The following is a 12228-nucleotide window of genomic DNA, read 5'->3' as shown; positions in this document are numbered from 1 at the left end:
TCATACTAATAAAGGGATAATGTATGTAGAATATCTGTTTTATATGTAATAGTAATTCAATTGTAGGACTGGGTAATAGCATGTATGGTATGTGTGTACAAGTGTCATCTTTATATCTTATCGAGCCTGGGACAGAGGGAGGAAGGGGGTAGGGAACAGGGTGTTCTTGCAGAATGGATAACGTAGAATGGAGTCAGAAGTAGCAGAAGTGAGAGGTCATCTAGGTCACAAGAAAAGTAACATAACAAAGCTATGGAAAAGTACTGGGTCTTGCCCATTAAGAACGCCCTGTCCCTCCTTCAGACCCTAAAGGTGCATAAATATCAAGTGTAAAGAACGACTATTCATTCATTCTCTGCGAACTGACCTCCGTGCTGCGTGACGTCAGAGACACATTGATGAATCCAGATCTGTTGTAATAACTCTGTGCAACTATTGATGAGTATATCTTCGGAATAAATTGTTTGACTTTAACTAACATAATATCTTGTGTATGATTTATCTTTGAGCTTGTAGCTGCTTAGAAGACAAACCAACACGCAGAAGGTGAGACATCCCTGAGGGGATTTCCCTTCAATTGGTGACCCCGACGTGATCTTCCAAAAAGAGTGAAGCAAGCGACCAGAGACTGGACGACTCGGTGAGAGAGAAAAACAGGCCTGACAACATCAAAAGGTAAGCAGAACCTGTTAAATCAAATCTGCTAATTGGCATATTACTAAATTTAATCTCTCTTGCTGAGGAGTACTCCTCTCTGTTTTATTAGTTACATCATAGTCGCACAGTAAGAGGATTTGGGATCCTGGGGCTGGGAGCCCACAAAAGGTTAAAGTCCTTATGTTTTATTAGTTACATCATAGTCGCACAGTAAGAGGATTTGGGATCCTGGGGCTGGGAGCCCACAAAAGGTTAAAGTCCTTATGAATTAGGATTTGGGATCCTGGGGCTGGGAGCCCACAAAAGGTTAAAGTCCTTATGAATTAGGATTTGGGATCCTGGGGCTGGGAGCCCACAAAAGGTTAAAGTCCTTATGAATTAGGATTTGGGATCCTGGGGCTGGGAGCCCACAAAAGGTTAAAGTCCTTATGAATTAGGATTTGGTATCCTGGGGCTGGGAGCCCACAAAAGGTTAAAGTCCTTATGAATTCACAGTAAGAGGATTTGGGATCCTGGGGCTGGGAGCCCACAAAAGGTTAAAGTCCTTATGAATTAATGTTCTGAATTGTACTAACTGATATACTGAACTTGTATTAATAGTGTCATCAGAGGAAATTTAAAACTGCCTCAGATACCGTGCCTACACCGCTGACGAGAAATCGTTAGTAGAAGCTTGTGAAGGTGGGATCTGTTGTGGGGGCATGACGACCCAATTACTCTGATATCACTACTGTTTGTTGCCCTTTTAGTAACGTCTGGGACGTTAGAAAAGCGTTTGGAACGCTGCGCTTGGAGCGCTAGAGTAGTGCGCTTGGAGCGCTAGTTTAGTAACGTCTGGGACGTTAGAGTTTAGTAAAAATAGCGCTTGGAGCGCCTGTATGAGTGTACATTAATAACTAGTATTCAGAGGAAAATTAAAACTGCCTCAGATACCGGGCCAGCACCGCTGACGGGAGACCGTTAGTAGAAGCTTGTGTTGGTGGGATCTGTGGTGGGGGCATAACGACCCATTTACTCTGAATCTAGTTACTGTCATAAACTGAATAAACCTGTGTGAAATAGTACTGGATAAAATGGATGGGGAATTTGATAGAGAATGTGAGGAACTCGGTGGTTGTAATAAAACAGGTCTGACCTTTGGCCAACAGTGGGCCAAGGTGCGGACAAATGTCATCTGTACCTTTAGTCCGAGGAAGGTAGATGAGAAGGCCAAGGATTTAGATGACTGGTATAATGAAATGGTTAAAACTAAAGAGTTTCCATCCGAGGATTCCACCGCAGCTGTTACCCCGGCAATAAAGAAGTGCGTATTAAAACAGCAGACTCAGTTGGCTGATGGACTAAAGAGAGTCCAAAATAGTAACATATTTACACGAGCAAAAGCAAAAAAACATGTTGAACAGCAGGCCAGTTTACTGGCTCAGGCCAATTGCGTTTACCTCGCCGCAGTAGCTGAATTGGGACAACAGACTAAAAAAAAAGGAGAAGAGCGAGGCCCCGCTCTATCCTTCCTTAGGTGGTTATCCCGGACCGTTTCCCGATCCTCCCCCCACTTCTCAACACCAGATGGTGGTAAGAGAAAAACCTACAGCCCCTCCTCCATATGGGGAACCCACACGAACGCCGAATGAACCCGACCCTCCACAACCTATAATGAGAAACCTTACTGCTGAGTTAGAATGGTCTCAAGAAGGGGAGGAGGGGTTCATACGGCTTAAACAGGAAATGGCGGCGGCAGCAGCTTTGGCTCTTCCGGATTATACGCAGCCTTTCCATTTAGACGTATCCGAGCAACTGTCAACTGCTCACGGTGTACTATATCAGAAACAAAGAGGAGAAAGAAAGGTGCTATACTATTGTAGTATCCTTTTGGATACTCCAGAACAAAGAGCAAGTCCCTGTGTCAGATATGCAGCAGCCCTAGCTAAAATAGTAGAGAAAGTCGGACACATTGTCATGCATCATCCATTGCACATTCTCACGTCACATAGTACTGTGGCTTACGTCACCTCTTCGTGTTTTACTCTCACACCACTAAGACAAACCAAGATCTTACAGATCCTTTCCAAACCAAATGTGTCATTCGTACATGAAGGTTGCAATATGGCAGATGGTATGGGAGAAGGAATAGCGGAGAAGCATTCCTGTATGGAGAAATCAGAACCATTTGTAAAACTAAGACCAGGGCTGGAAGCCCTCCCACTGCCAGAACCACAGCTCAATCTTTACACAGACGGTTGTTGCTTTAGGCATCCTACTGAGGGACTAAAAGCAGGCTATGCTGTTGTCTCACTTGTCAATCCCGGTAATCAACCAGTTACTCTATGTGCGTCCCCATTGGAGGGTAAACAATCTGCACAGGCGGCTGAGCTAACTGCTGTGGTATGTGCGCTTCGTATTGCCGAGGGTAAAACTGTGAATATCTTTACTGATTCTGCCTATGTTTGTAATGCTATACACAGGGACATGTCTGGCTGGGTTCAGGCAGGGTTCAAAACGAGTGGGAATAAATCCATGGCTCATGAAGGCCTCATGAGGGATTTATTGGCTGCCGTCCACCTTCCGGAGAAGGTGGCTGTGATTAAGGTTAAAGGGCACTCAGAAGGGAGTGACCCGGAAAGCATTGGGAATAATGCCGCCGATGAAGCAGCTAAGGGAGCTGCAGGCTATGTTGTTAATAGTATGATGATGTTACAGTTTAATTCGTTTGATGAACTGGGTACCTTTTTAGATGATGTGAAAAAGGCTCAGGAGGACGCTCCTGGGCATGAAAGAAAAGCCTGGGAAGATGCAGGTGCCACTAACTGTGTGTCAGAACTTTGGACAAAGGATGGTAAAACAGTTATGCCAAACAGTTGGATTCCAACTATGTTGAAACAAACCCATGGGCTATGCCATGCTGGTGTGGCCATTATGATGTTTGCCCTTGATGCGTGGTGGTTCCCGCAGAAAAGGAAGACTGTTGTGGACTATGTCCAAAGGTGTGAAATATGTCAAGCGTGTAACATCAGACCTACAGACAAACCACCGGTGGGCAAATACCCTAAACCCCAGGGACCTGGGGAACAGGTGGTCATGGATTTCACGGATAGGGGTGTCCGGGTGGGAGGGAAACGATTTTTGTTAGTCATAGTGGATGCCTTCTCCAGGTGGATAGAAGCCTATCCTACTGGAAAAGAGGATGCAAAAGCGGTCATAAAATGTCTGGTGAATGACTACATTCCTAAACACGGTTTCCCAAAACTCATTCGGACTGATAATGGCTCTCATTTTAAAAAAACAAACATTTGGGAGAAGTAGAGACTGTTTTGGGTCTGGAACACAAATATGGCTCGGTGTACCACCCGGAATCGCAGGGAAAGGTCGAGAGGGCTAATAGAACCATTAAAGGGAAGTTGTTAAAAGTCTGTAAGACCACAGGAATGTCCTGGCCTGATGCACTCCCGGTTGTTCTATTATCCATTCGCTCTTCTGTTAACTCGTCAACAGGGCTGACTCCGTTTGAGCTTACCTGTGGCAGACCCTTTCCCGGTCCTTTGCATCCTTTCTGTGTGCTTCCCGCTGTTGGGTACCGCCCCTATTATCAGTCGGTTAATGCTATTGTTTCAGCTTTCTCCTGTCCAGGTGCTCCTTATCCTGCTCCACCTCAGAGGTCAGAACTCAAGGCGGGTCCCCCTGAACACCTCTGGTTGAAGGTGTTAAAGAGGAAGTGGTCGGAACCACGTTGGACGGGACCACATCAGGTGACAGCAAGGACCTCCACAGCGGTTCAACTGAAAGGGAAAGGCTGCGTCTGGTGGCACTTGACACAGTGCAGTTCCACCAACGGTCCACCACCAGGAGGCGATCTCATCTCCGGCGGCATCGATACAGGGGAGCCAACACCGCCGGAAATCGCTCTGCAGGGACACCAGTCATCGGAACAGCACCTGGGGTAGATGCAAGCGTCACTGCAGGGACACCAGTCATCGGAACAGCACCTGGGGTAGATGCAAGCGTCACTGCAGGGACACCAGTCATCGGAACAGCACCTGGGGTAGATGCAAGCTTCACTGCAGGGACACCAGTCATCGGAACAGCACCTGGGGTAGATGCAAGCTTCTCTGCAGGGACACCAGAGAAGACCAACTGACAGACACGTGAGATAACAACATCACGGTCAAAAACATTGAGTAACTGGTTGACTTTTTGCATTTCCAGTAAAATAAAATTGCATGTAAATGAGTTGAAAGAGATACAACAGGGTAAGAAGGTTTCAAGGTCTTGCTGATTTTACAGTTAAAATACGGCTTACAAGAATGAATAGGTAACTCTTCAGGTGGACATATATTCCATTATTTTTTATTTTTTACTGCTTTACAATATAAAGGTTGTAGTACTTTTCGTGCTCCTTGTTCTCCGTCATATAACAACTATAGTTTAGGGAACGTGGGGAGGGCCAGGGTTACTCAACATGGAGTTTCTGTATCAAGAAACCGAGGGTTCCGCAGAAGGGATGGTGTGATTTCATTTTAATTATGTTACAGGAACAGAGAATACAAGGATTGTACCGTTCTTTGATATTTCAGTGTGCCAAGGGTGAACTTTAATAAGTTCAAAAGAGGAAATGTTGGAAATATCTCAGGATGTATTTTAAGATATGTCTCTGCGTAAGTAGAAAATCTAGTGTTACGTATGAAGTAACTGGGTCTAATCTCACTAGCAGACTGGTAGACGCCTAGCTATCAGAAAACCGGTTGAAATTGGATAATGACTTGCAAGGAATGTATGTATTTATGAAACAAAGATAGTCTATCTTTCTCTTTGTCTGAGTCTATACACTAATACAATCAAGTAGAAGTAGAGGTAAATAACATAAGGGTGTAAGAACATAGAATTATAATTGATCATACTAATAAAGGGATAATGTATGTAGAATATCTGTTTCATATGTAATAGTAATTCAATTGTAGGACTGGGTAATAGCATGTATGGTATGTGTGTACAAGTGTCATCTTTATATCTTATCGAGCCTGGGACAGAGGGAGGAAGGGGGTAGGGAACAGGGTGTTCTTGCAGAATGGATAACGTAGAATGGAGTCAGAAGTAGCAGAAGTGAGAGGTCATCTAGGTCACAAGAAAAGTAACATAACAAAGCTATGGAAAAGTACTGGGTCTTGCCCATTAAGAACGCCCTGTCCCTCCTTCAGACCCTAAAGGTGCATAAATATCAAGTGTAAAGAACGACTATTCATTCATTCTCTGCGAACTGACCTCCGTGCTGCGTGACGTCAGAGACACATTGATGAATCCAGATCTGTTGTAATAACTCTGTGCAACTATTGATGAGTATATCTTCGGAATAAATTGTTTGACTTTAACTAACATAATATCTTGTGTATGATTTATCTTTGAGCTTGTAGCTGCTTAGAAGACAAACCAACACGCAGAAGGTGAGACATCCCTGAGGGGATTTCCCTTCAGCATCCATTCATTAGTGCACCAGCTGTGCTCATCGGCTGACATCACTTCAATGATTCACATGTTATTCTGGCTGAGTGACGTCTGCTCTCTCTGCTTCGCTGTTTTTCTAGACTCTTCAGGAACAACATTGTGGACACAACGTCCTTTAAGAAGGACAAGAAGTTTGAAATATGGTGAAGCGGTCGTCAGTGTGGTGTTTTCTGTCTGATGACCATTAGATGAAAATGTTAGTGTAGTGCAACTACTAATACTGTGTTTGAGGTGGTCTGTTCACATGGAGGTCAAGAGCAGCCAGGGCCTCGTTTCAGGTCTCAGCTTTAACAAAGCCTGAACTCTGAGTGGACTCATCCTGAGGAGGGAAACTCAGAACAGCTGATCAGAGTCCGATCAATCTACTCTGAGCCATCATCAATAGAGCTCTGATACCACGATTCACCATGGCAACATGGCCTCCGTTTTAATCCAGTCAACGTAGAGATATTAGTACATGTATATGCTGACTGCGCACATTTATCTTTAAAAAAGTCAGAGCTGGGAGAAGTGTCAATAACACATTAAAGTTTAATTCAGTGTTGTCCATTGTTGTCCATCCTCCGCTAATTAATTAATCCTCCGCTTCGATGCGCGCTGAATGAAGGAGGAAATAAAGCAGCGTGTCTGGCTCTGTAACAGGGAGCAGGTCGAGTTACCGTGGCGACTGACTCTGTTACCATGGTAACTGACCCAGAGTTTAAGTTATCTCTCTTTCTGGAAGGGAAAATCCAGAGTTTACATCATCTCAGGTTTAACTAACTCAAAGTTTTTACTAATCCTCTTTCTCTTTCTGAAACAGAGCTCAGCAGTGTTTGATGATAATCATCTGGAGATCATGACTCCTCTCTTGTTCTGGAGGTGCTGTAGATTATTATTTTATGCTGCTCATATTTAGCATTGACAGCCTGAGATAATGTTCTGTTGGGATAATTCATATTTTTGTATTTTGTGGTAACTATGAATGTTTAGTTCATAAAACATGTTTGATACGTTGAGATGACAGTGAATTATCTCAAGGGAATGATCTTGAAATGTAAATATGAGTGTCTGTTCCTTCTCTTTTCCTCATTAAAATACCTCGTTTACTGTAAACTGCAGTAATCAGTGTTTTCTTGACTTGTGGTTGCATAGAATACAAGATGAGTTCACCAGCTGAGTGACCCAATTTAGTATTTTCTGTAAATCCAATAACTGTTCTAAAATACTGTGAAATGTACAGCTGTAAATATGCTCAATAAATACTCGATATTTATTGATATCTGATATTTATCAGTCCAACGCCTGTAGCCTGGCAAGAATACTGGGACTTAAGTGACCCAGGGAGACATCTGTACAGTATTCAGAAACATGTAGGAGCCCAAAGGGAAGAGATGGTCATTACCCGTCTGAGAATAGGACATACAGGATTAAACCAAACACTCCAGAGAATAGGCAAGCACCCAAAGGACTATGCACGCACTGTAATAAACCAGAAACTGTCAAGCATGTTCTTATAGAGTGCAACAAATATGACAAAGAAAGAAGGGAATTGCTATCAGGAGTAGATGATGGAAATATTACAATCTGCTAGGAAAGACGTTTAAGAAAGTACACAACCTTCTAATTAATTACTGAAGGGCAACAGGAATAATGGAGAGTTGTGAACAGGTGAGTTGTGAACAGGTGAGCTGTGAACAGGTGAGTTGTGAACACGTGAGTTGTGAACACGTGAGTTGTGAACAGGTGAGTTGTGAACAGGTGAGTTGTGAACACGTGAGTTGTGAACAGGTGAGTTGTGAACACGTGAGTTGTGAACAGGTGAGTTGTGAACAGGTGAGTTGTGAACACGTGAGTTGTGAACAGGTGAGTTGTGAACACGTGAGTTGTGAACAGGTGAGTTGTGAACACGTGAGTTGTGAACAGGTGAGTTGTGAACACGTGAGTTGTGAACAGGTGAGTTGTGAACACGTGAGTTGTGAACAGGTGAGTTGTGAACAGGTGAGTTGTGAACACGTGAGTTGTGAACAGGTGAGTTGTGAACAGGTGAGTTGTGAACACGTGAGTTGTGAACAGGTGAGTTGTGAACACGTGAGTTGTGAACAGGTGAGTTGTGAACAGGTGAGTTGTGAACACGTGAGTTGTGAACAGGTGACTTGTGAACAGGTGAGTTGTGAACAGGTGCATTGTGGAAAGGACGGTGGTTTGACAGAGTTCAGAGGAAAGTGGGAGAAATGAGGTGTGTAGGAAGGAACAGGAGAGATGAGACAATCCTATCAAGACTTAGATTAGACACACTGGACTAAACAGCACACTATTTAAAACAGGTAAACATGACTCAGGTAGATGTGATTACTGTGGACAAGAGGAAACGGTGGAGCATGTTGTGTTGCATTGTGGGAGATATGAGGAAGAAAGGCCTCAAAGAGATTAAAGTACACTTTGATTTAATGGATATTCTACAAAAGAACTCACTAGATGAGTGTTATAGAACATTAGTTCAGTATCTTAGACAAATTAATATGATTGGGAAAATATGAGGTTGTTTGTTTTCTTTTCTTTTCTTTATTTTTTGGGCTATAGTAATTATTAGCCAGAATGATCCACACTCCAGACCAGCTGGTGGCGGTAATGCACCAAATCATTGTTTGCCAATAAACCTTAAAGAAGGAGGAGAAGAAGGAGAAGGTGCATTGTGGGAAGCAGTCTCTGACGCTGTCTGTTTATTTCTTGACATCTAACAACACTTTATTCTCTCTCTATATATATCTCTATATATCTATATATAGAGATATATATCTATATATCAGCTCCAATGATCAACAAGGAAGACATTCAATAAGGTCTGAATTCAATAGAAACATTCTCCAGCAGAGACCGTCAGGACGGACTGAAACATGATGGAGGCTGGAGAAGGTAAGAGACCACTTTATCTACAATAACACCCTAATCCGAACTCAGCTATATATATAGATATATAGATATATAAATATATATATAACTCAGCTAGAGGAGAGGATGGTAACTATGGTAACTCAGCTAGAGGAGAGGATGTTAACTCAGCTAGAGGAGAGGATGGTAACTCAGCTAGAGGAGAGGATGGTAACTCAGCTAGAGGAGAGGATGGTAACTATGGTAACTCAGCTAGAGGAGAGGATGTTAACTCAGCTAGAGGAGAGGATGCTAACTCAGCTAGAGGAGAGGATGTTAACTCAGCTAGAGGAGAGGATGCTAACTCAGCTAGAGGAGAGGATGGTAACTCAGCTAGAGGAGAGGATGGTAACTCAGCTAGAGGAGAGGATGTTAACTCAGCTAGAGGAGAGGATGTTAACTCAGCTAGAGGAGAGGATGGTAACTATGGTAACTCAGCTAGAGGAGAGGATGTTAACTATGGTAACTCAGCTAGAGGAGAGGATGGTAACTCAGCTAGAGGAGAGGATGGTAACTATGGTAACTCAGCTAGAGGAGAGGATGTTAACTCAGCTAGAGGAGAGGATGGTAACTATGGTAACTCAGCTAGAGGAGAGGATGTTAACTCAGCTAGAGGAGAGGATGGTAACTCAGCTAGAGGAGAGGATGGTAACTATGGTAACTCAGCTAGAGGAGAGGATGGTAACTCAGCTAGAGGAGAGGATGGTAACTATGGTAACTCAGCTAGAGGAGAGGATGTTAACTCAGCTAGAGGAGAGGATGCTAACTCAGCTAGAGGAGAGGATGGTAACTATGGTAACTCAGCTAGAGGAGAGGATGGTAACTATGGTAACTCAGCTAGAGGAGAGGATGGTAACTATGGTAACTTATCTAGAGGTGAAGATGCTAACTCAGCTAGAGGAGGGATGGTAACTCAGCTAGAGGAGAGGATGGTAACTCAGCTAGAGGAGGGATGGTAACTCAGCTAGAGGAGAGGATGCTAACTCAGCTAGAGGAGAGGATGTTAACTCAGCTAGAGGAGAGGATGTTAACTCAGCTAGAGGAGAGGATGGTAACTATGGTAACTCAGCTAGAGGAGAGGATGTTAACTATGGTAACTCAGCTAGAGGAGAGGATGGTAACTCAGCTAGAGGAGAGGATGGTAACTATGGTAACTCAGCTAGAGGAGAGGATGTTAACTCAGCTAGAGGAGAGGATGGTAACTATGGTAACTCAGCTAGAGGAGAGGATGGTAACTCAGCTAGAGGAGAGGATGGTAACTATGGTAACTCAGCTAGAGGAGAGGATGGTAACTCAGCTAGAGGAGAGGATGGTAACTATGGTAACTCAGCTAGAGGAGAGGATGTTAACTCAGCTAGAGGAGAGGATGCTAACTCAGCTAGAGGAGAGGATGGTAACTATGGTAACTCAGCTAGAGGAGAGGATGGTAACTATGGTAACTCAGCTAGAGGAGAGGATGGTAACTATGGTAACTTATCTAGAGGTGAAGATGCTAACTCAGCTAGAGGAGGGATGGTAACTCAGCTAGAGGAGAGGATGGTAACTCAGCTAGAGGAGGGATGGTAACTCAGCTAGAGGAGAGGATGCTAACTCAGCTAGAGGAGGGATGGTAACTCAGCTAGAGGAGAGGATGCTAACTCAGCTAGAGGAGAGGATGGTAACTTAACTCCAAAGATATTCAGTTTAATATGATATAAACAGGCTGGAAACGCCATTTAAACATTATTTTAATGATTAATCGAATATCAAAATAGTTGCATGTTGTATTCTTCTTTATCTGTCTGGAAATTATCCTGCGACAATTTCTGCAAAACATAAGAAAACAACAATAACAAACAGCCAAATCTTCCAGTTTCTTCAATGGTGGAGAGGTGGACTGATTAGACTGATGGAGAAATCACATCCAACATGCTTTCCCTCTTCAGAGAGGTGGAAGAGTGAAGGGAAATCTATATTTCAGAGTTAAGTTAGAGGCTGACATCATTTGATTACAGTAAACAGGGTTGTACTGATGTTCAGATGTTCGCTCTCTCTACCAGGAGTCAGCAGCGCCACGCCCACAGAGGAGATGAACGGAGCTGGAAACTTGATGGACTTCCTGGACGAGCCTTTTCCTGACGTGGGCACGTATGAAGACTTCCACACCATCGACTGGCTGAGGGAGAAATCCAGAGACACGGACCGCCACCGCAAGGTCTGGGCAGCACATTAAAACTTCACTATGTTTAAAAAGCTCTCTTTTGTCTCTGTATTTGGCCTGTGATTCTTACAAAATCTTCTCAGCTAGGCAATGCAAACTCTCCGTGTTGTTTGTCTACCAGATCACCAGTAAGAGTAAAGAGTCCATGTGGGAGTTGATCAAGAGCCTGCTGGACGCCTGGTCGGGATGGGTGGTGATGCTGCTCATCGGACTCCTCTCAGGTCAGTCAGGAGCAGCTGATCCCACTCAAAAGACACCTGAAATATGTCTTTATTGTTCTGTTGTTGTTGAAGCTGTCGATTCAAGTCAGCGGTAGCGTTGCACGGTACACCGATACTAGAAAGGTATGGCGATACCCTGCCATTAAAAACGATACGACACCCCGTTTTATTAGTACCGTTACTTTAAGAATGACAATGTCTTAATACGAGCCGTGAGTTGTGTCGATGTGTGCAGCGGTCGGCTTTAGAGGACGCCATCAGGACTGGGATCCCGCGGGAGCAGGCGGTTACAAAATAAACTGTGGTGATAACCAGAAGGATGGAGTCAACAAATGAAGATTAAAGCAGGTGATGAACCACAGTTCTGCTCTGAGCTGGTGACTCTATCAGCAGAACTCCCTTTAAAAAAACAAGGAAATAACAGCGCGGCTCAGATTACTGATCAAATGTACCGATAAAATATATTCACCGTCTCTACTGAATCTGTCCAAGCATCTCCTGTAATAATCAGATCTATTGATAACCCTAAACAGCTGTAGTTAGACACAATCATTATAATTAAAATCATAACCACACTGCCCTCCTGTGGACAAAGTGCGTAAGTACATCTCTTTCTCTTTTATTTTGTAGGATGTAACCGGAAGTCTGGCCTATATGTAATTCCTCTAACTTGATATTAATGCAGTTGTAGTTACCGACCGTGTCCACTGGAGGGCGTTAAAACTCCTTTTCTAAATGATATTATTT

At 43.6% G+C, this 12228-nt stretch overlaps 2 protein-coding genes across 3 annotated transcripts in view; both read left to right on the top strand.

Annotated features, from left to right (window-relative positions):
- The window catches only part of LOC119483656, a 28363-nt gene extending 21118 nt beyond the window's left edge, over positions 1–7245 (top strand). The window contains exon 20 of the mRNA XM_037762010.1: positions 6231–7245. Within this exon, the coding sequence (XP_037617938.1) occupies positions 6231–6297 (67 nt within the window). The 3' untranslated portion in view covers positions 6298–7245. The remainder of the gene's footprint in view (positions 1–6230) is intronic.
- Positions 7246–8407: 1162 nt separating this feature from the next.
- LOC119483664 (H(+)/Cl(-) exchange transporter 4-like) lies at positions 8408–11986 on the top strand. Of its 2 annotated transcripts, XM_037762023.1 has the most exons (3): positions 8408–9045; positions 11100–11254; positions 11382–11986. In XM_037762023.1, exons 1-3 carry the CDS (start codon positions 9027–9029, stop codon positions 11574–11576), a joined length of 369 nt encoding a protein of 122 aa, XP_037617951.1. In that variant the 5' UTR covers positions 8408–9026; the 3' UTR covers positions 11577–11986. The 2 variants fall into 2 exon arrangements, with proteins under 2 accessions (XP_037617951.1, XP_037617950.1); XM_037762022.1 differs by lacking the exon at positions 8408–9045 and having other exon boundaries at positions 11071–11254.
- The last annotated feature ends 242 nt before the right edge of the window (positions 11987–12228 follow it).

The sequence above is a fragment of the Sebastes umbrosus genome, chromosome 24 (genome assembly GCF_015220745.1).
Source record: "Sebastes umbrosus isolate fSebUmb1 chromosome 24, fSebUmb1.pri, whole genome shotgun sequence".
NCBI classification, from domain to species: Eukaryota; Metazoa; Chordata; class Actinopteri; order Perciformes; family Sebastidae; genus Sebastes; species Sebastes umbrosus.
Note: the sequence above shows the minus strand (reverse complement) of the source record. Positions and strands in the feature narration are given on the sequence as shown.

What these genes read in the sequence shown, in the direction of transcription:
- LOC119483664 (XM_037762022.1), top strand. Translation starts at nt 11,072, where the DNA reads ATGTTCAGATGTTCGCTCTCTCTACCAGGAGTCAGCAGCGCCACGCCC. An exon ending in ACACGGACCGCCACCGCAAG is followed by an intron (nt 11,255 to 11,381) that starts GTCTGGGCAGCA and finishes TTTGTCTACCAG; the next exon opens with ATCACCAGTAAGAGTAAAGA.